The sequence below is a fragment of the Ailuropoda melanoleuca genome, chromosome 6, assembly GCF_002007445.2.
Source record: "Ailuropoda melanoleuca isolate Jingjing chromosome 6, ASM200744v2, whole genome shotgun sequence".
NCBI lineage: Eukaryota > Metazoa > Chordata > Mammalia > Carnivora > Ursidae > Ailuropoda > Ailuropoda melanoleuca.
The window spans coordinates 60,290,432-60,311,706 of record NC_048223.1 but is presented as its reverse complement, the minus strand read 5'-3'; the positions used below and the strand labels follow the sequence as shown (position 1 = coordinate 60,311,706).

Below are 21,275 nucleotides of genomic sequence, written 5' to 3'. Positions count from 1 at the left end.
GGAAAGATTTCAGAAGCATGACTATCACTGTTTAAACAATTTGCAGTGACAATTTAGTACCGTTGGGTATCACATATTTGTTTGATATTTTATTCCACTGTGGTTCTGTAAAAAGACCCAGTTATCTTTAAAGTTTCCGAAGAATTAGGTAAAATGCTAATACCCTTGAAGTGAAAATATTAATAAGTCAAGAAAGAAAGTTCGGTGCGAAGAGCTGAAACTATTGGTGTCTAGGTTAGAATTCAGTATTTCCATTCTGAGAATGGGTAGAAGCTTGCCTACAAACTTGCTGTCTGCCCTCTCTCTTACCATCATTCCCTGTAAATGACACACACGTGCCTCAGTTCCATAAGCATTCAAGCCACGATCGATGATCTCCTAGACCTCATTTTACTTCCAACTGGCAGGAGGAGCAGAAATGATGAATCTCAATTCTCTCTTCAAGAACTTTCCCCCAAACACTGAAATCGTATCTTTAAATTGCCTCATTACTTGTAGTAAAACATCACCAAAGATCTCACATAGCTCAAGTAGCTGTGAGTCATTCATTTAAGGGGTTATTATTAATGAGCCAATGACTCTCCTGAGCAGCAATGGCAAAAGCATCTCAAGACTTTGAAATCAACCATTACTCTCTTTAGCACAAATGAATTCAATAAAAAGTATTTTAAAAATCTAAAGCTTGAGGAAATTATTACATGGGCCATAATAAAGCACTGCTATTTTGCATCTACATGATTTACTCACCATTCAGCAGGAGCCTCTAAAATTGCCTTATAGACTTTGAGACTTTGATGTGTGCATTCTAGGACATATTTCAGGACAAGCCCACTTTCACTCAAAAAACTACACAAAATATACTTTTTCAAATAGCAAATGGACACAAACTTACAGTGTGCCAATTGCTATAATGTAGAAAATTGTTGATGGAAGCAGCAAACTTTTTTCCTTAGTTTTGAGAGCTGGGCTACTGGATCTTTCCCTTGAATCCAGCCCTGCCCTCACCACTGGAAGCCAGAGAGATACTGATGGATCTGTCAAGTTAACAATAAAAAATTACTGAGAACCCGTCCGCAGCTGATGGTGATTTGGTCCCCAGGTGGGGAAGAAACAGATGATAAAGTGGAGAAGAGGTCTTTAGGCATGCCCTTTTCTTCCAAACACATTGCCTGGGAAGGTCAGTGCCTACCCCATAGCTCCTGGAAACAGACAAGCACCTGCCAGCTAGTAAGGCAGGGAGAAAGGACTAGAAAACCAGCATCAGAGAAGCACTACCATGGCAGGGCATCAAACAGATACCTTGGATCTTGAACATTCCCCTCACCCTCCCTGTTCCCTGGGGGTGGATAATTACAATTGAGGGAGTCTATATATTTCTGCAAGTGCAGGAGTACGGATTAGTTCTACCAGAGGCCCTTTTCCCTGAGATGGTGCCCTACCCACCCACCACCTACCCCTATTAGAATGGGCACACATCAGGGCTTTGACATTATCCTCTTCTCCAAAGACTCATCACCAACCAATGTAGTTAATATTCCTAAGGTAATATGAACTTATATGGAAAATAAATGAGACTTCTTAGGAGGGTAACTGTTAAAAGAACAACAGAAGGAAGGATTTACATACTTGGTGATGCAAAATTCGATACTGCAACATGTTCAGTAAACATACTAAGTATTTTTCAAAGATAAGGGAGGATATAGGAGACATGAAGTAAAATAAGAAGTCATAAAGAAACCCAACTGGCAAGTCAGAGAAAGCAAAATATAAAAATTTAAAAGAAAGTCTCAGTTAGTGGTTTGAGCAGCCTAATGAATTCAGCTGAAGAACCAATTAGTGAGCGAGCAGCTATCAGAAGGTATTTGGAGGGTATCAGGAACAGAGAGAAGGAAAATATAAAAGATAAATTAAGCAATATACAGAATAGAGGTATTTGGTCAACATTCAACGAAAAGAATCCCAGAAGGAAAGAAAACAGTAGAGGAGAGGGAAGAAATATTTGACAGACCAATTACTGAAAGTTGGCCAGAAGAAGGAAAAGATATAAAGCTTCAGGCAGATGGGCCTAACAGAGTACCAAACGGATAGACAGATAGGATGGAAAAGGGTGAGGGGTGGAATATCTATAGGCTGTGGTTAAAATTTATATATAACAAAGACAAAGGGGAAATTCTAAGAAAATATCAACTATAAAAGAATAAGAATAAGGAGTACCTGGGTGACTCAGTCAGTTAAGCATCTGTTTTTAGCTTGGGTCATGATCTCAGGGTCCTGGGACGGAGACCCATATCAGGCTTCCTGCTCAGTGGGGAGTCTGCTTCTCCCTCTCTGTCTCCCTCTGTCCCTCTCCCTTGCATGTGCTCTCTCTCATGCATGTGCTCTCTCTCTCAAATGAACAAATAAAATCTTTTAAAAAAGAATAAGAATTAGACTCAGACTTTTTGATAGCAACATAGTCTGCAAGAAGGCTATGGAGTAATATTTTCAGAGTATTGAATCCAGAATATTAAGCTATATTATTATTTAGTGTTTAAGTGTGAAATAAAGATGTTCTCAGACCTGGAAGTCTTTAAAAGTTTTGCCATATCTGATATTCTTTGAAACATTCTTAGATGAAGTGTTTTAACAAGATGAAGAATAAGTCCAGAAGGACAGTATGAGATGTATGAGAGAAGGCATGAAAAAACCTTAGTAAATTTTACTGTCGATGAAATAGAAAACTTATGAAAAAAACAAAACAAGTTTTAGTAAAAATCTAGAACTAAAGTATAGCCTCAAAATATATACAAATATATCACCGTGGAGTGGGATGGTGGCAGAATGAGAGGGAGGTGAAAGTAGGCTAGGGTGCAGTCCAGGTGCACTCATTCTGCTCTTAGATCTAATGGGAGTCCCTCAGACAACACAGGTGAGAATACATCGGCAGTACAGGATAACCCATCAACAATAAGCACCCAGGGGAATGTTCTCCTTTCCTGCTGACCCAAGACTCACTTTTCTTCCCAAAGACATTCAGTGGCTTGGTCTGGGAATGCTCCTTTGCCCCTTGTACAGTTCAGCTGGGACCAGTGGAAGCCCTTATGGGAACAGATACCTCAAGCAGACAACACTAAACCAAAGCAAAGCAAACCAAAACACCCCCCCCAAGAAAACCACACATTCACTGCAAAGGCTCTTAAAATTAAAATGTAACTGGAGGNAGCCCTTATGGGAACAGATACCTCAAGCAGACAACACTAAACCAAAGCAAAGCAAACCAAAACACCCCCCCCAAGAAAACCACACATTCACTGCAAAGGCTCTTAAAATTAAAATGTAACTGGAGGTGGGGCGCCTGGGTGGCACAGCGGTTAAGCGTCTGCCTTCGGCTCAGGGCGTGATCCCGGCGTTGTGGGATCGAGCCCCACATCAGGCTCTTCCACTATGAGCCTGCTTCTTCCTCTCCCACTCCCCCTGCTTGTGTTCCCACTCTCGCTGGCTGTCTCTATCTCTGTTGAATAAATAAATAAAATCTTAAAAAAATGTAACTGGAGGGGCACTTGGGTGGCTCAATTAGTTAAATGTCTGACTCTTGATCTCAGCTTTGGTCTTAATCTTGGGGTCATGGGTTAGAACTAGGTGTGTAGACTACTTTAAAAAAATGTAATTCTAACCATAGCATGAAAAGAGAATAGGACCTGTGTGATAAACGTAACAAGATTATTGCCTTCTAAAATAAATTTAAGTTTATTTTATAAGGCATTTAAATAGAACTCAGAATCTCCTAATGTAATGGCCAAAATTTTCAGAATACTATTGACAATCCCTCATAATATAAAAGCAAAGGAAATCACAGCTTGAATGAGAAAAAAACAATAACCTCAATATGGAAATGAATCAGATGTTAGAATCATGAGATAAGGATTTTAAAGCAGCCATCATAAACCATGTTCCCATAAATGGGGCACCTGGGTGGCTCAGTTGGTTGAGTGTCCGAGTCTGGGTTTCAGCTCAGGTCATTGTCTCAGGGTCCTGGGATTGAACTTCATATTGGGCTCTGTGCTCAGTGGGGAGTTTGCTTGAAGATTCTCTCTCTCCCTCTCCCTGTGCCCCCCCTCCACTCACACACATGCTCTCCCTCTCTCTCAAATAAGTAAATAAATCATTAAAAAATTTTTCCATAAGCAATTACAAATTCTACTGAAATAAATGCAAAAAAAGAAAATGTCAGCAAAGATAGAGAAGTTATACAAAAAGAATGAAGTGGAAATTACAGAACTGAAAGCACAGAACAGAAATAAACATCTCAGTGGAAAGACTCAATAGTAGAGTGAAGATAACAGAGGACAGGATCAGGGAACTTGAGAACAAAACAACTGAATTGACCCAATATGAACAAAAGAAAATGGACTGAAAAAAAAAAGTTAACAGAGCCTAAGAGACCTGTGGGACAATAACAAAAAATCCAACACATATTCATTGGATCCAAGAAGGAGAAGAGTGAAGAAATAATGCTTCATTATTTTAAGAAATAATGCTAAATAATTTAAAAATTTGGTGAAAGACACAAACCTACAGATTCAAGAGCGAAGAACATCCCCCTGTAGAATAAATCCAAAAGAATCCACACCAAAACACATCAGAATTAAATTTCTGAAAACTTAGAAGACCAAGAAATAACCTTGAAGCAGCCAGACAGAAATGATGTATTACCTGTAGGGTTACATCGATTTGAGTAATGGTGGATTTCTCACCTGAAACCATAGAAGCCAAAAAGAAGTGGCACATTTATCAAGTGATGAAAGAAAACAATCAATCCTGAATTCTATATCCACAGGGCAAAAAATGAACTTCAACCTAAATCTCATGCTTTATATAAAAATTAACTTAGAATGGATCATGGACTTAAATGTAATATATAAAAGTATAAAACTTTTAGGAATATAGGAGTGTTAGGCTAGATATCAAAGACTTGACACTAAAAGCATAATTCATTAAAAGGAAACTGATAAATTAGACTTCATTCAAATCCCATGTGAAGAGGATGAAAAACTACAGACCGGGAGAAAATATTTGCAAACCACATATCTGGCAAGACTAGTGTCTAGGATAAAGGAGGAATATATTCTTGAAACTAAATGGTGTAAAAAAAAAAAAGTCAAGACAGTTAGAAAATAGGCAAAATAAATGAACAGCCATCTCCCTGAAGAGGATGTGCAGATGGCAAATAAGCCCTTGAAAGGATATTCAACATCATTATACATGAGAAGGATGCACCTTTAAAACATAGTGAGCTATCACTATGTAATATCAGGAAAAAAATAGTAATAGTTCCCAATATTAGTGAGGATACAAAGAAATTAGATCACTTATACATTGCAGGAGGGAATGTAAAATGGTATGGTCCCTCTGGAAAATGATGTAGCATTTTTGTAAAAGCGAAATATGTAATTGCCATACAACCCAGCAATTGTACTCTTGGTCATTTCAGAGAAATCAAAATTTAATTTCATACAAAAACACATATACAAATATTCACAGAAGCTTTATTCATAAAATCCCCAAACTGGGAGTATCATGGATATCTTTCAGCAGGTCAACGGTTAAACAAACTGTGGTATAAACATATCATGGCATACTACTCAGCAAAAAAAAGGAGTACATGAATCTCCAGGGAACTATGCTGAATGAAAAATCCAGTCCCCAAAGCTGCATACTCTATGATTCAATTTATATAACACTTTGGAAGTGAAAAGAAATTTTAGGAATGAAGCATAGATAGTGGTTTTCAGAGTCTAGGGATGGGCGACAGGGTGGAAGAGGTGAGTATGGTTATACCATGGGACATAGGGATCCTCCGGTGGTGGAATTGCTCTGTATCTTGAATGTGGTTATGGATACATAAACTTACCCAAGTGATAAAATTGTATAGACCTATAGACATATAGACACATTCACATACACACAAATGAGAGCAAATCTGAGTAAGATCAGTGGATTGTATCAATATCTGTTCCTTGGTTGTGGTATTATACTATAGTTTTGCAACATGTTACCATTGCAGGAAACTTGGTAAAGAAAGTACGTGGGATCTCTCTGTATTTTTTCTCATGACTGTATGTGAATTAAATAAAAAGAAAAAAGGAGGTAGGAAAAAAGAAATAAAGACATAAAACTCTCTAAAGATTAAGAATCTTGGTTGTAATAAATATGAAAAATAGCAACAATTATACCATAATTGTGAATACCTGGCTTAAAGGCACCAATCTCAAAGATAAAATCCCAGAATGGATTTTTATAAGACTCAGCAAAATGTTTTGTATTGGATTCATTTTTTTTAGATTTATTTATTTATTTGAGAGAGAGAGAGAAAGAGAGATCATGCATGTGAACAGGGAGGGGCAGAGGGAGAGGGAGAGAGGGAATCCCAAGCAGACTCTCCACTGAGCATGGAGCCTGATTTGGGGCTTGATCTCATGACTGAGATCATGATCTGAGCCAAAACCAAGAGTTGGGCACTTAACCAACTGAGCCACCCAGGTGGCCCCTGGATTCATTTTTGGGAAAAAAAGAATATAGATAGATATAGATATAGATATATAGAAGATAAAGGGTGGTAAATATCTAAGCCAGGAAAAATTGAACTAAAAGAATGTTAGATAACAATTATAATATCAAACAAAACAGATTCTAAGGCTAAAATGTTATACTAACAAAGGTCATCATAAACTAAAAAGAAGCAAAAGAAAATTTAATGATTAGAACATATTGTCCAACGTCATAATCCAAAATACATAAACCAATTAGTAGAACTGTGGGAAGAAATAAATGAATCAAGAATTATAGTTGGAGGGGCGCCTGGGTGGCACAGCGGTTGGGCGTCTGCCTTTGGCTCAGGGCGTGATCCCGACGTTGTGGGATCGAGCCCCGCATCAGGCTCCTCTGCTATAAGCCTGCTTCTTCCTTTCCCACTCCCCCTGCTTGTGTTCCCTCTCTCGCTGGCTGTCTCTATCTCTGTTGAATAAATAAATAAAAAAAAATCTTTAAAAAAAAACAAACAAACAAAAAAAGAATTATAGTTGGAAATTTAAAAACAATAACACTCACCTCAGAAACTGGTATATGAAGCAGACAAAATAAAAACCCCAAATGTATGAACAATTTTAAATAATGTGCCTTAACTGTACATGTAACAGAACACTCACTTCTTTTGGATACGTGTGGGACAGTTACAAAGAGCAATGAAGTAGTAGGTAATAGAGGGAGCCTCAACTAATTTTATAGTTTATTCTTGACCATTACGCAATTAGATATCAACCTAACAGGGAGCTGGAAAAAAATCCCTTCTCTCTAGAAATTGAAAAAACATACCATTAAATGGTCATTGAATTTAAAAGGAATCATGACGAAAGACAATGAAAGCACTAACTGTAAAATTTGTGGGACAATAATGCTGTAAATTCTAGAAGTAAATCTGGTGCAATTACAGGAAAATATTAAAAATCAATAAGTTTGACAGTAGGTAGAGAAATGTTTGTTAAATTATTTCCCACCTCTCTCTGCATATTTAAAATATTTAATAATTTAAAAACTTAAACATGTATTAGGCATAGTTTAAGTATGACTCAGACAAAAATTTAGGGCTTTAAATATGTTTATTAGAAAATTAAAATGGCAAGAGAGGAAAATAAAAAATAAAAGAAAACAAACAAGTTAAGCTTGAACAAAGGAAGCTAATAAAAGGATAATAAATTCAAAGAAATGAGAAAAAGGAAATAGAAAGATAAAATCAGAAATCAAGGAAATAGAGAACAAAAATCAATATCAAAGATTAACAAAACAAAAGGTAGTTCTTTGAAAAGATTAATAAGATAGCAAACCTCTGATAAGACTGAGAAAGATAAATCAAGAAGAGTAAATACATAAAACACAATGAAAAGGGGAATTGCTTTTACACACAAACACAAGTTGCTTTAAAAAATAATTTTTAAAATTAGGAACAAACATTATAGTACATATGAAACCCATTAGAGAATGGGTTGATTTCTATAAAGGAGATAATGGATTAAATTGGACCCAAGGAGAAATAAAAAATTTAAGTAGAGTATAAAAATAAAAATATTGAAGTGGTAAGAAAATATGTTCTTCAATAAAATTCTTAGAAAAAGCACAGGGAACTCAAGAAAGGAATAAATAGGCAAAAGGGATATGAAAGGACAATTCACAGGAGACAATCTGATCCTAGAGCTGCAACCTTAAACAAGAGGCCGCTTTACACCTGTCAGATTGGCTACAATGAGGAAGCTGGAAAATGAGACTAGCATGCCTCACTAAGGACCATCATTTCTGGTGTGGACCAGACTCCACTCCAGCATTCTTGGTCAGGACATGGCTCAGAAAATCTGTCTTCTCTCTTTCTCTTTTTATTATTTTAGATTGTCATATTAACACTAACCAGAAAGTACACACATCATGAATGTATGCTCGATGAATTTTCACAAAATGAACACTCTCATATAAATCACCACCATCGAGAAATAAACCACTTCCAGTACATTAGCAGTCCTTGTTGTGCCTCTCCCTGTCATCATCCCCCTTTTCCCCAAAGTAGCCACTGTCCTGATTTCTAACACCATGGATTAGTTTTGCATATTTTCAAATACAAAATAAATGGAATCATAGTGCCTCCCCTTTATCTTTTTCTTTCTGTTGCAGATGGTAGTAATTTATTCGCCGACTTCTTTGCAGTATGATAGTCCAATAAATGAGTGCTGCACAATTTATCCATTCTTCAATTCACAGATGTTTGTTTTCCCTCCCAGGTTTTGGCTGTCACAAATAATGCTGTACGATCATATATACAGTCGATCTTCATTATTCATGGATTCTGTGATTTGCCTGCTCACTAATGTTTATTTGTAACCCTAAAATCAATGCCTACAGAGCTTTCACTGTCATTCATACACATGCAGAGTGGTGAAAACTTTGAGTCATCTGATGCGTATGTTCTCAGCTGACGTCAAGCAAGGCAATGCTCTGCCTTGTACCAGTTCTCATATTACAAACAAGTGTCACTTTCATGGTCCACTTAGTGTCATTTTTTTTTTATTTTTGTACTTTTTCTTGGTGATTTCACTATTTAAAATGATGCCGAATGGGGCGCCTGGGTGGCACAGCGGTTAAGCGTCTGCCTTCGGCTCAGGGCGTGATCCCCGCGTTGTGGGATCGAGCCCCACATCAGGCTCCTCTGCTATGAGCCTGCTTCTTCCTCTCCCACTCCCCCTGCTTGTGTTCCCTCTCTCGCTGGCTGTCTCTATCTCTGTCAAATAAATAAATAAAATCTTTAAAAAAAAATAAAAAAATAAAATGATGCCGAAGCTTAGTGATGAGGAGCTGTCTCGTTCTCCCATGGGCAAGAAGGCTGTGATGTGCTGTATGGAGAAGATAAGGTATGGTCAGGCATGAGTTATAGTGCTGCTGGGCATGAGTTCAGCATTAGTGAATCAATAATATGCTTTAAATAAGGTGTCTTCGAACAGAAACATACATAACAAAGTTTTACACTGATTGGTTAATGAGAATGCTGTGACAGAGGCTGGCAGGAACTTCACCCTTCCTACATTTCCCTGGGGAGCAACACTTACTGGCTAGTTCAGTGCTCGTGGTGACTTTATAGAACATAACCACTATGAATATGAGAATTGACAGTATATGCATTTCACTGAGTATACACCTGGGAACCAGAGTGCTAGGTCTTAGTGATTGACATGTGTTCGATATTAGTACATCCATCAAAGAGATTTCAAAGACCTTGCATTCATGTTCAATCCCACCATCAGTATATGACAATACTAAGAGCTCTGTATCTTTTCTGACACTTGGCATTGTCAGACTTTCAAATTTTAGCCATCTTTTTGATGCGTAGTACATCGCATTGTGGTTTAATATGTGTTTTCCTGATGATTAATGGTGTTGAGCATTCTTTCATAATTTACTTATTGGCCACTTAGATGCCCTCTTTTGTGAAGTGCCTCTTCAGGTCTTTGCCCTTTTTAAAAAAGTGAGTTTTCTGTCTCTTTCTTATTGACTTGTAGAAGTACTGTTATATTCTAAAATCAGTCCTTTGTTGGTTATGTATATTACAAATAATTTCTCCCACTCTGTGGCTTATTGTTTCATTCTCTCAATGGTGTTTTTTCATGAATATATAAATTCATGATATAATGGAAGTCAAACTTATCATTTGTTTTCTTTACAGCTTGTCCTTTTTATATCTCGTTTAAAAGATCTTTGCTTACTATGAAGTCATAAAGATATTATCCTACATTATCTTCTAGAGGTTTTAATGTTTTAACTTACACATTTTGATCTACAATCTACCTGAGATTGATGTTTGTATCATGTGAGCCAATAATTATTTGATTTCTTTTCTGTAGTGATATTCAATTGACCTAAGTACAATATGTTGAAAAGACTGTCCTTTTCCCACTAAAGACAATTACTGTCTTTAATAATGCTTTCATAATGTATTTTTCTTACCCTTTTACTTGTGATCTGTTTGTATCCTTATATTTAATGTATGCCTTTTGTAAGTAACATATAAATAGATTTTGATTTTTTTATTCTAGTCTAAAATCTTTGCCTTTGAAATACAGTATTATCTGTTTATAGTTAATGTAAATCTTAATATATTTGGGCATAAAGGTTTCTACTTTTACCATTTCCCTATCTGTACCATGTTCATTCCTGTCTCCTTTATTGCTTTCATTAAAGCAATACTTAAACAATTAAGTGTGTTTAATTTTTTAAATGCTCTCTCATATTCACTTGTCAGTTATACATTCTTTTAACCTGTTTTACAATTACCATAGAGGATTGCGTATGAATCTTTGACTTCTTAAAGTCTGGTATGAATGAGCACTCTTTGTCCTTCTGGACAACACAAGGACCTTCCTTCCCTCTTGCTGGTTGTCATGTATTTTAATTTGACACATATTTTAGACTACAAAAGAAATTATTGCTATTTTTTACATCCACATTTACTTAGATTTATCCACATATTTACTCTTCCCATTGTTTTTCATTGCTTGATGCATGTCCTTGCTTTCAGCTGGGATCATTTTCCTTCATTCTGGATGTGTTGTCAAGGAATTCTTTTAGCTATTATTTATCGGAAAATATCTTTATTTTACTTTTACTTTTGAAGGAAATTGAAAATGATTGTATAATGTATAGATTGACAGTTATTTTCTTATTTTAAAGATGCTGTTTTATTGTCTCTTGACTTCTACCATTTCTGTCACCATGTATTATTGTTCCTCTGGAGTTAATGCCTTCTTTTATCTGGCTGCTTACAAGAATTTTGTTCCACCCAGGTGCATTTCTTTTTTTTTTCTTTGATTTTTTCCTCTTTTAAAGTTGTAGTGTCTTCTGAAGGTGTAGTTTGATGTCCCTTGTCAATATTTTAGTGTCCTTAACATCCTTAATTTCTATAATGTTGCTTCCGCCTCATTCTTTCTCCTTCTGAATTCACCATTTATAAATACAGGCTTTAAAACAATGATAATTAATATGTTTAAGTAGCTAGAGGGCATGATGGATAATTTCAGCAGAGAACTGAAATGTAGAAAACAAAATAAAAATTATAGAACTGAAAAGTAAAATAACTAAAATTGAGAACATAATAGAGAAATTGAATAGCAGATAAGACTAGAAGGAAGGGTTGTTGAAGGAAGATAGATATTTAGAAAATATCCATCCAGAAGCTGAGTGGATGGGTGAAAATCGTGTATTTTCCTATAAAATCCCAGATTTTTGCCATTTCATGAAAAATCAAAATTTTTGTGAACTTTGAGTCTATGTTCCTTTAGTTGGAATTGAAACTTTAGTTGGCCTGAGCTGATGAAGGGCTCCCTGTAGATGGGTATGCTCTTCCTAATAGCCAGAGTCCGTTCTGCTCTATTGCTTTCCGCCACTGAAGCTGGTTATGTGTTGCTACGGTTTGTATTACCCATGCACGGCTTCACTCAGTTACATTACCTGGGTGAGTGGGTGTTGGTAGGTGGGCATGGTGGGGGAGGGACAGTCTAGGCATATGAAATAGCATATGAAAAAGCACTTAGCTGGGAGAGTTGGACAAGTCTGGGGACTCAAAGGAAGCCAGCAGGGCTGGAACACAGACAGGAGCAGGGGCTGTGTTTTATTGGACCACTAAGTCTGGAAAAATAACCAGGTCTTGGATGTCCTTGCAGAACCAGTAGCTAAGAAGGACCAATGGTTATTTCACTGTTACTTGATGGTATACAGATTTGGCCCCTCTCTGCCTTCTGGTTGGAACAATCCACCAGTATATGAAATTAAGTTGTTAATTTTGAGCCAGGTAGACAAGCTATTGACTTGGTAGGATGAAACATCACTGACTAAATCTTCCTGCTTTGTTTCCCCTCTGTTTCAGCTGCACGTGTCCACTGCTTAGAAAAGTGTGGGGAGCTGACTTGGAAGCTTGTCGGTTGCTTATCCAGAGCCTACAGCTCCAGGAGGCCGGGGGCACACTGTCTGCCGAAGATGAGAGGCAGACAGATGACTTAGAGGGAGCCGTCTATACAGCCGCTCCTGCCGTCTCCCCCAGGCTCCATTCTGAAGTTGAGAGGAAGACTTCTTTGCAGGCCTTTGAAGACTGGAAGGTTCACCTGAGCCCATCTCTGTACTTCGCTGGCAGTGAACAGAAAGAGGTCTGTCCATTCCTGTCGCCTCAGCAGGGGCCCTACTCGGAGGGGTACTTGGGGCCACACTCCAGATGGGAACAGAAAATATTGGGAGGGTGACCCATGGAACCATGCAAACTTTCAAAGGTTTTAATAACCCTGGAATATGATTACAAAATAATGTAGAATTTTTGTGGAAGTTTAAAGTATAGGAGAGCAAAAAGAATCACTTTGGCATATTTAGTTCTATGTTCTAAGTTAATGGCTAGAGTTAGAATATAAATCTGGTATATAATATATATAGCGTATACCATACATGTCATATATAACTCATTATTGTATGTGTCACATGTGATATTTAATTATATATTTAGAATCTATATATCATTATTTATTAGAATATCTATCTGTATATTATAATTTATTAAAATCAAACATTCAAATATATGTACATATCCCTTAGTTTTGCCCAAACAAGGTCAAAATGGATGTTTGTAATATACTTTTTTCATTTTTTAAAAAAACCTGAGAGTTGGCTTATGATATATGTCATATCTATGATGTATGATATATTCCATTTATAATTAAAATGCAGATTTATTCAACATTTTACTCCAAGGCTGACCTAGATTAACAGAGAAGAGTTCCCCTCCCCTCTCTCCCCTACCCTTTCTCTTCTCCTGTCTTTCCCTCCCTCTCCCCTTCTCTCCCTAGTCCATCTCTCCCTACCTCTCCTCCCCTCCCCTCTCCCTCACTTTCCCCTCCAAACCTAACAAGACACCTTTCTATGAAAGTTCCGTAGGCAACTTTTCCCCCCAATTTTAGTACCACACCAGGAGGCTTTGGAGCTCTTTTTCTGGCCAGGTACTCAGGTGTTCTGAATTAAAAGGAAACAAAATCCTGGTGAGCCTGGAGGAACACGTCACTTCATGTTCATGGCTCACATTTAACATTAGATGTGCCCTGTCCTTGGGCCTTTGCCACGACATCCCCCTACCCAGGCAGGCCTTCCCGTCCTATCTGTAGGACCATGGTCTTCACAGAGCAGACACTCACAGACAACGTGGGTTACAGTCACTGACTTCTGGACTGCTTGGAAAATTGATACTTGATCCCATATTTGAACTGAATAACCTTATGAGAAAGAACGCTGTTATCACTCTCTGGAATCCTGCTGGCCTCATAAATTAGGCTCTAAATTGAGCTATAGATGATCTCAACTCCTTTGTTAGCCAAGACGCTGCCGGCGGCTATCAGTCCTGTTGGTGGTGGTGTTGAAAACTCACCACCTGTTGCAATTGGCTGGTGGGAAAAAAGATTCTGGTGGGGAGGAAAGTGCCACCCAAGCAAGGGGGTCGTATCTCTGGGCTGAAGAAACTGTGGGTCCTGGGTCCGAGGCTTTGAAGGTAGGGTTGGCTGTCCACAGTGGGCTCCCAGGAGCTTGGTACCAGAACAGGCAGGATCCAAGCCAGGTGTGTGGTAGGGTCCGCTGGGACACGGGACTCCTCTGGAGGTCAGGACTAATTCAGCAAATTTCACCTGTTGGAGGAGTCTGCCTCCCTCCCTTCCTTCCTCCCTTCCGTGCCCATGTGTCCCTCCAGGCTCTCTGGAAAATGGCATTCCTAGGTGTAGGATGATTATTCTTCCATAAGATTATGAGCACCTGCCAGTCTGACTATAGGGAAACAGAGCTATGAGGTAGGAAATGCAGAGTCAAAGATGAATGATGTAGACCCTTATCATAGAACGATACTCAAAGTTTCTGGTGAGGAGGAGGCCCAACTAAACCAGAGAGTGGAAGAGTGACAGTGGCTGCTTCTCTGAGCTCTGGGACCTCCCCGCCCCCAACCCCCACCTCCTCTCCACCAACTGAAATGCTGAGGATTTCCCACCATTTTTTGCTGCTTCCTTCCGGGTGGGGGAGCCAGAGGGTATTTTGAAGCTTTTGCTAGCTTTCTGTGCTGTCTTCCTGGCCTGTACCAGGCCTCAGCCCACTTACTGTTCCTACGTTGCTTTTCTGGGTTTCTATTCACAAAGAAGGGTGGGCACCCTTTGAATTCGTCAGTGGCAGAAATGTTAAGATGGCAGATGCTGTCAAGAAAGGGGAAATTTACGGGAGCAGGAAACAGATCAGTTGTTGAATTGGGTGTGAGGAGAATTAGGGTGAGGGGAAGAGATTGTTCACAAAGAGCAACATGAAGGAATTTGGGGGTGCGTGTGATAGAACCATTCTGGATCTTCAGCACGGTGGTAGTCACGTGACTGTGTGCATATGTCTAGAACTTTACACCAGAGTGAATTTTATTGTTATTACTTTACAAAGGTGACTCAAATTTTAAAACTAACATCCACCTATTTAAGAGTGAGGCCATAGGCCATAGATGCTGGAATCAGTGGTGCTTGGCTCAGGGCTATCGCAAGGCAGTAAGGTGTGGCCAAAGGAGCCTGAGGCTCAGAGTCTCTGATCCTAGTTAGGCCATCTGCAGGGGCCTAACACCCCCCACCTGCAACCCCCAAACAAGGACAACAAAAACTATCTCATGAGGTTGTAAGGATTTAAATAAAATAACGCATCTAAAAATAAGTTAGAGGTTTAAGAAAATACATAGTAGAGGTTTGAAAAAAATGTTTTTTTTTGGGGGGGCGGCTGTTATCACTCTTTCTGGCAATCCCAAGTATCTCTAAGACCTTTTAAAAAGAATATGCCTGGCTTTCGTTATCTCGAAGCACAAGCCAGCAATGAATTAGTGGAGATAATCCCAGACAAGAAGGGTTTAATAAAGAAAGGCTCCTGTTTGTAGTTAGATGGTGGATTTTCAAAGACCAAAGGCTCGGAGAAGCGATCATGGAGGGTCTCCTTGGAGGGTGTTTTCGTTTTGCCGCCGCTGTCTGCCAGGGAGTCCTTGAAGTCTGGGTACTTGTGTGTTTATCCTGTGGCTAAAGTGTCTATTTGTTTTGCAGCTGGGAGTTGGTTTTGCCTTGGAACTCCCTGCCGGGTCTGGCCATCCCACACTGGTTTATCTATTGAAGCATGACGGCAGAAGGCAGGCAGTTTCTTTATAACCCAAATCTTCCATGAAAACATTGCTGACTTCTTACGGGGGTCCATAAGGAGACGGCTGCTCCGAGCCTTCACTGGGTGCGAAAAATGGCCCGCGTGGTTCCGTGCATTTTGGCGGTGTTTGGGGTGTTTGGTCATTAATTAAAGCTTTCGCTGTGTGGATGGTGCCCCTAGGCCTCTCCGCGCCGTGTCCCCCATTTTACAGCTGGGCCCATGAAGGCAGAGTCATTTGCTTGGGGCTTTGCTTGCAGAGGAAGTCTACAACAGGGCTAAGCGGCCAGTTTTAGCAGGCGCTTCCTCGGACTGTAGCAACACTCTGCGTTTTGTTTCGTTACTGCTCGCTCGCAAGCCTTTCCGCAGACTCTGGAAACAATCAGCTGCTGTTGGCCCGGATTTATAGACGGTGCAGAAATTGCACGGGGGCCAGACAGGAGCTGGGGAAATCAGTGAGCCAGCTTCCTCTGCTGTGAAGTTGCTCTTTTGTACTCGCTGTTCTGGCCATAATACCTGCGTAATTCTCTCCTTCCTGTCTGCAGCCTGTCCTGCTGGGGTGCTTTCTGTTTTTGCTACAAAGTGGGCTCCCCTCCCGCGGAGTTCCCTGGACAGGATCACTCTCCCCTAACTCCAGCTGCTTCCTTTCCAAGCCAGTAGCTGCCACCAAAGAGGCTTCAAAAGGCCCAAACAGGGCCAGAGCTCTGCGCGATCTCCTGCAGCACTGGAAAAGCCAGTGTGCTGTCTGCCGTGAAAGAAATTCACAGTAAGACACGACCAGACGGCACAGCTTTGTTTTGGATACGGGTCTCTCTAAAACCCAGTTCCTTTTCACACGGCCCATCTTGCACAAACCTCAGCAGTGATGCATGGGCTGCAGTTTCTGCTGTGGGTTTCCTTACAGTGGGCCGGAAATGCACAGTCGTTGGTGTCCTCTCTTCTCCTCTTGAAGATTTTCAACTTGGTGTATATGGAGACAGGAGTCTCATTCGTGCAAATGTTTCATACCTTTTGTTTAAATCAGGTCATTAGAATTTCAGGTACAACTGGCGCAGGTAGGATTAGAAACAAACAACTCAACCACTAGAAGCAGAAGTGTGCAGGCTCCCCGGGGCTCCGACTTGGCCTTGGCCTTAGTCCCGGCCCCCCAGGTGGAGAGAGGCCCAGCAGAGCCACAGGGCAGGCTGGAAGGTAGGGAGGAGAGGGGCTCCTGCTGCTTCTCTCAGTTAATTAACGTTGTCAGCTTGTCAGCCGCCTTCACCTGCCCAAGGAAAGGCAGTGGACTCCCTGGATCGGCCTGCTTTCCCTCCTTTTTGAAAACTATGGAACCCCTCTCTGTGCTCCAGGGCCCAACTGTGGGATTTCTTTCACTAATTAAAAATAGGTCAGTGCTTCTGAGGAAACCCGCCTTGGGGCTCCTGGAGACTTTCACCTTGGAAATTCCTTGTCATTCACTGGTGAACACGGAGGGATCGATAGGAAATCCTCACCGCCTAGCTGGCAAGGAGTAACTTACGGCGTTTGTAACACGGGAGGCTTATCTGATAACTTCCTAGTCATTTCTTCCAAGGAGCTGAGAGATTTTGAAAATCCAGGGTTTCACATTTCTGGAAAATGAATGAACCCTCTGCCTCCTTGTCACACCTAGGCTGCATCTGATGCTCTCACCTGTTGGGGGCTGGGGCAGTTAAAGTCAGGAACTTCCTGTACCTCATGAGCTGGCTGGCAGAACCCCCTGCCCATTTTAGCCTGAGCAGGTGGAAAGCCTGGATCTGCTTAGAGCATAAAGCATGCTCTCCTTGGAGAGGGTAGCAATCCAGCACCAGGACAAAACCCTGGCATTTAAAAACAGTAATTCTGGTTGTCTCATTGTTGCATAGTTTACCAAAATATATTTAGAAATGAAAAAATTTTTTTAAAGATTTTATTTATTTATTCGACAGAGATAGAGACAGCCAGCGAGAGAGGGAACACAAGCAGGGGGAGTGGGAGAGGAAGAAGCAGGCTCATAGCGGATGAGCCTGATGTGGGGCTTGATCCCACAACGCCGGGATCACGCCCTGAGCCGAAGGCAGACGCTTAACCGCTGTGCCACCCAGGCGCCCCAGAAATGAAAAAATTTTTAATCTAAAATGAACACAGATGAAAGTTGGCATTTGGTTCTGTTCTCCTGGTCCCTCTCTACTCTGTGGTTCAGGCTTTCTTACAACAGTCAGCTTGCAGAGCTCATTCTCCATATGCGGAATCCCTCCAACAGTGTTCCATTCTCATTTTTCTTATTACAAAAGGGTCTTATGATTTGACGTCACTGTCCCCCAAATCTGAATGCTTATGTTAAATAGAAATTATTTAAGGACTTGCTGATGCAAGACTATTATATACACATAGATTTTTCCTCGAAGTTTCTAATAGAGTTTGGCCTTATTCGACTTTGATGTTCAAATGATGTGTGCCGAAAGGAAAACAATCCAAGATCTCTTGAATGATCCTGTAATATAAAATAGAGCTTTTCAAAGATTGCCCTTCATATGAACTGGAAACTATAGGCCAATTAGCCTATACAAATCATGAGCCAATTCTTTCTTTTATCAATTTTTTTGTTCTGTTAAATGGTTCTATATAGAAATTGTTTCTCAGCACCTCTTTTGTAATAAGTGGGCAGATACTTGAAGACAATTTATTGCTCACTCTGACCGAAAGACATCTAAATATTTCAAATGCTTTCCCTACCACTCACAACATCTGGATGCTTTTAAGAGAAATACACACTTACTCAGGGTGTAGCCATATAACTTGGGTATTTGGATGAATACTTGTATTATATGGAGTAGTAAAGATATGCCTTTAGTGTCTTCATTCATGCCTCTCTGCTCGTTGACATTAATGACTATAGAACGAGTGTTTATGTGGAAAGACAAGTGCTTATGAAGTCTATTTCAGATAGATGTGCAAGATATTATTTGTGGTGGGACTGGAGTTTGTCATAGGTAAATATTCTTTATGTGGACAATAAAAAGAAAAGAAAAAGAACCATACAGCATTGCGGGAATGTATTTGCCAAGCAAATATTTTGGAAAACAGCCCAAAGGAACATATTTAAGGCTGTGATTTTAATAGTGAACTAAGGAAATGCTTTAATGCATCAGCTAAGCTCACGGATGGTGGTAATCACATCTGGTTTACCTCAAGCTATAGGAGAAGGAATGAAACTTAACAGCAGAACAAACATCATGAGGCTCAAGTTACATTTTTTTTGTAGGTATGTGTATGTGTAGTGCAAGGTTAAAAAAAAAAAAACACGGAAATACTGCCATGGCTCAAGTAATCCGTAAATGCAGATGGCTTGCCAACTATAAGGGAAGACTGCTCTGTCACCTGTCCTTTCTTTATTATGTAGCCTGTGAGTTTTACTGCAGGAATTAAATATTTTTATGGATAGGCAACTATTGCTGAGGCCTTATTCCATGGCCAAGGAAAACAGGGTTCTAAGTAAGCTGGTTGAGCAAAGACTAGGGTCTCTAAGGTGGGAGCTGCTGCCCCTTCACCACCGATCCCATTCCCCAGCAAGGAGCAAAGTAGTTGATGTAAATTTAAGTATATACAGCACCCAGCATAATGCATTTCTCACCTGAAATATAGACCTAAAAAATCCTTCTTGATTGTATCAGGTTAATTTTTATTTTTATTTTTTTATTATTTTTTTTATTTTTTAAGATTTTATTTATTTATTTGACAGAGATAGAGACAGCCAGCGAGAGAGGGAACAGGGAGAGTGGGAGAGGGAAGAAGCAGGCTCACAGCAGAGGAGCCCGATGTGGGGCTCGATCCCATAACGCCGGGATCACGCCCTGAGCCGAAGGCAGACGCTTAACCGCTGTGCCACCCAGGCGCCCCAGGTTAATTTTTAAATCATAGCAATAATTCTTCCTTCAGTTATGAGGTTTTTGCATGTCAGACATCACACGGACCCTCTCTTTGGAAATCCTTTTGACAGCATTAAAAAAAAAATCAACTATTTAAATTTCTCAATCCACTGACTCAACCCAAGGTGTAGCCCATCCGCTCACACGTGTGACGGATCACCGGTGACGACCAACATTTCTGGAAACGTGTGCTCTGTTAGCGGTAAGAGCCTTTCATAACCGAAGTTGACAGCATTATCTGCTAACTGGCAATTTAACCTAAACGGCTTTCTGTTCCACATGCATTTTCTATTCAGAATAAAAATAATATGATTTCCTGATCACTCTAGGTGTAGCCTGGGGGATATTGTTACGAGATACTTGCTCATTTCGAAACAATTACTTGAGGGAATATAGTCCCTCCCCTTTGGGTATGGGCTCTCATTTTAAAATGTTAAATGTTGATATTCTCCAAATGTCACAGGTGAGGACTTGTTTATGGGAAAATCACTAGGGAAAAAAGCCCTTGGAGACCCTGGGCACGGAGCGCGTGACGGTTTGTCACCAGACTGTGTGGTTTAGGCATCTGTTCGGGTGAGCCGCTGAATGCATTTCTGGATCTGAGTATAAACTTTAGTCAATAAATGTTGTAGCACGTCATTTTAATGGGAAAATCCTGCCCCACAAAGGAAATCCTCTTTTCTGTTTTAAATCATGCTTCCCGAGTTTGGTGAGTAGGACAGATATTTGACGTCAGCTCTGATTCAACACAGCTGAAAATTTCTGCCCGAACATTCAAGTCTACAGGTTTTGATCATGAGGTGAGTTTGACAAATTATATTTGAAATACCGCCTGGCCGACTTGGTGCTCCGAAATCCTACCCACGTGCGGGGGCGGAAGGGAAGATGTAGGGCTTTTCTGAGGCCCATGAAGGACGCATTTGTATGGAAATCCTGTGGTGGACACACAGGACCGGCTCACAGCCCTGGATCCCTCCTGCCTTTCGCTAGATGCTGCCATGGGTAATGCGACCTGAGAAGCAGCATAGCTTCCTCAAGGCCATTAGTCACTGGGCTAGAGGAATGGCAGGATGCCATTCCGCCACCTCCTGGTAGGGGATGCAGGCAGGGATGTGCCCAGGAAAGGACCGTGCTTGAGCCCTGAGTGGAGGTGGAATAGGAGATTCAGGAATTCAGAAAGTTCCTGGAAGAAGTGGAATCTGTGGGGTTTTGAAAAGAGATATGGTATTAGCCGGGCAGAGAAGGGGAAGCGCTCAGCCAGGGGGCCATTTACCTGGTGAAATTTCTTTCATTCTGACCCAGAGGGAAAATACTCCTAGCGCTAAATGAGGGGATGGAGGTACAGAAAGAAAAAAGTCATAATTTGAATTGCTGAAGCGGCTGCCTGATGGGACAAATTACTGGAGTTTTCAAAGCCACTTTGAAATGCCAAACAACCTGTACCTTATCCATTCAGAATTGCAAATCCTACAAAATTCCGTTTCAGCTAGGAATACCGGTGACTTCGTAGTGGGTGATATTTTTATTACCAAGTGTCAGTCATGTGGTCATGTGGGGTTTGGGTTTTTTGTTTTTTTTGGGTTTTTTTTGCCACATTTGATTTAATGATAAAAACGG

At 40.3% G+C, this 21,275-nt stretch overlaps 1 protein-coding gene across 2 annotated transcripts in view; it reads left to right on the top strand.

Annotated features, from left to right (window-relative positions):
• The window catches only part of DISC1 (DISC1 scaffold protein), a 370,724-nt gene that overhangs the window by 332,937 nt on the left and 16,512 nt on the right, over positions 1–21,275 (top strand). For both annotated transcript variants that reach the window (XM_011222163.3, XM_034662513.1), the window contains exon 11: positions 12,434–12,710. In XM_011222163.3, coding sequence (XP_011220465.2) covers positions 12,434–12,710 — 277 coding nt within the window. The remainder of the gene's footprint in view (positions 1–12,433; positions 12,711–21,275) is intronic.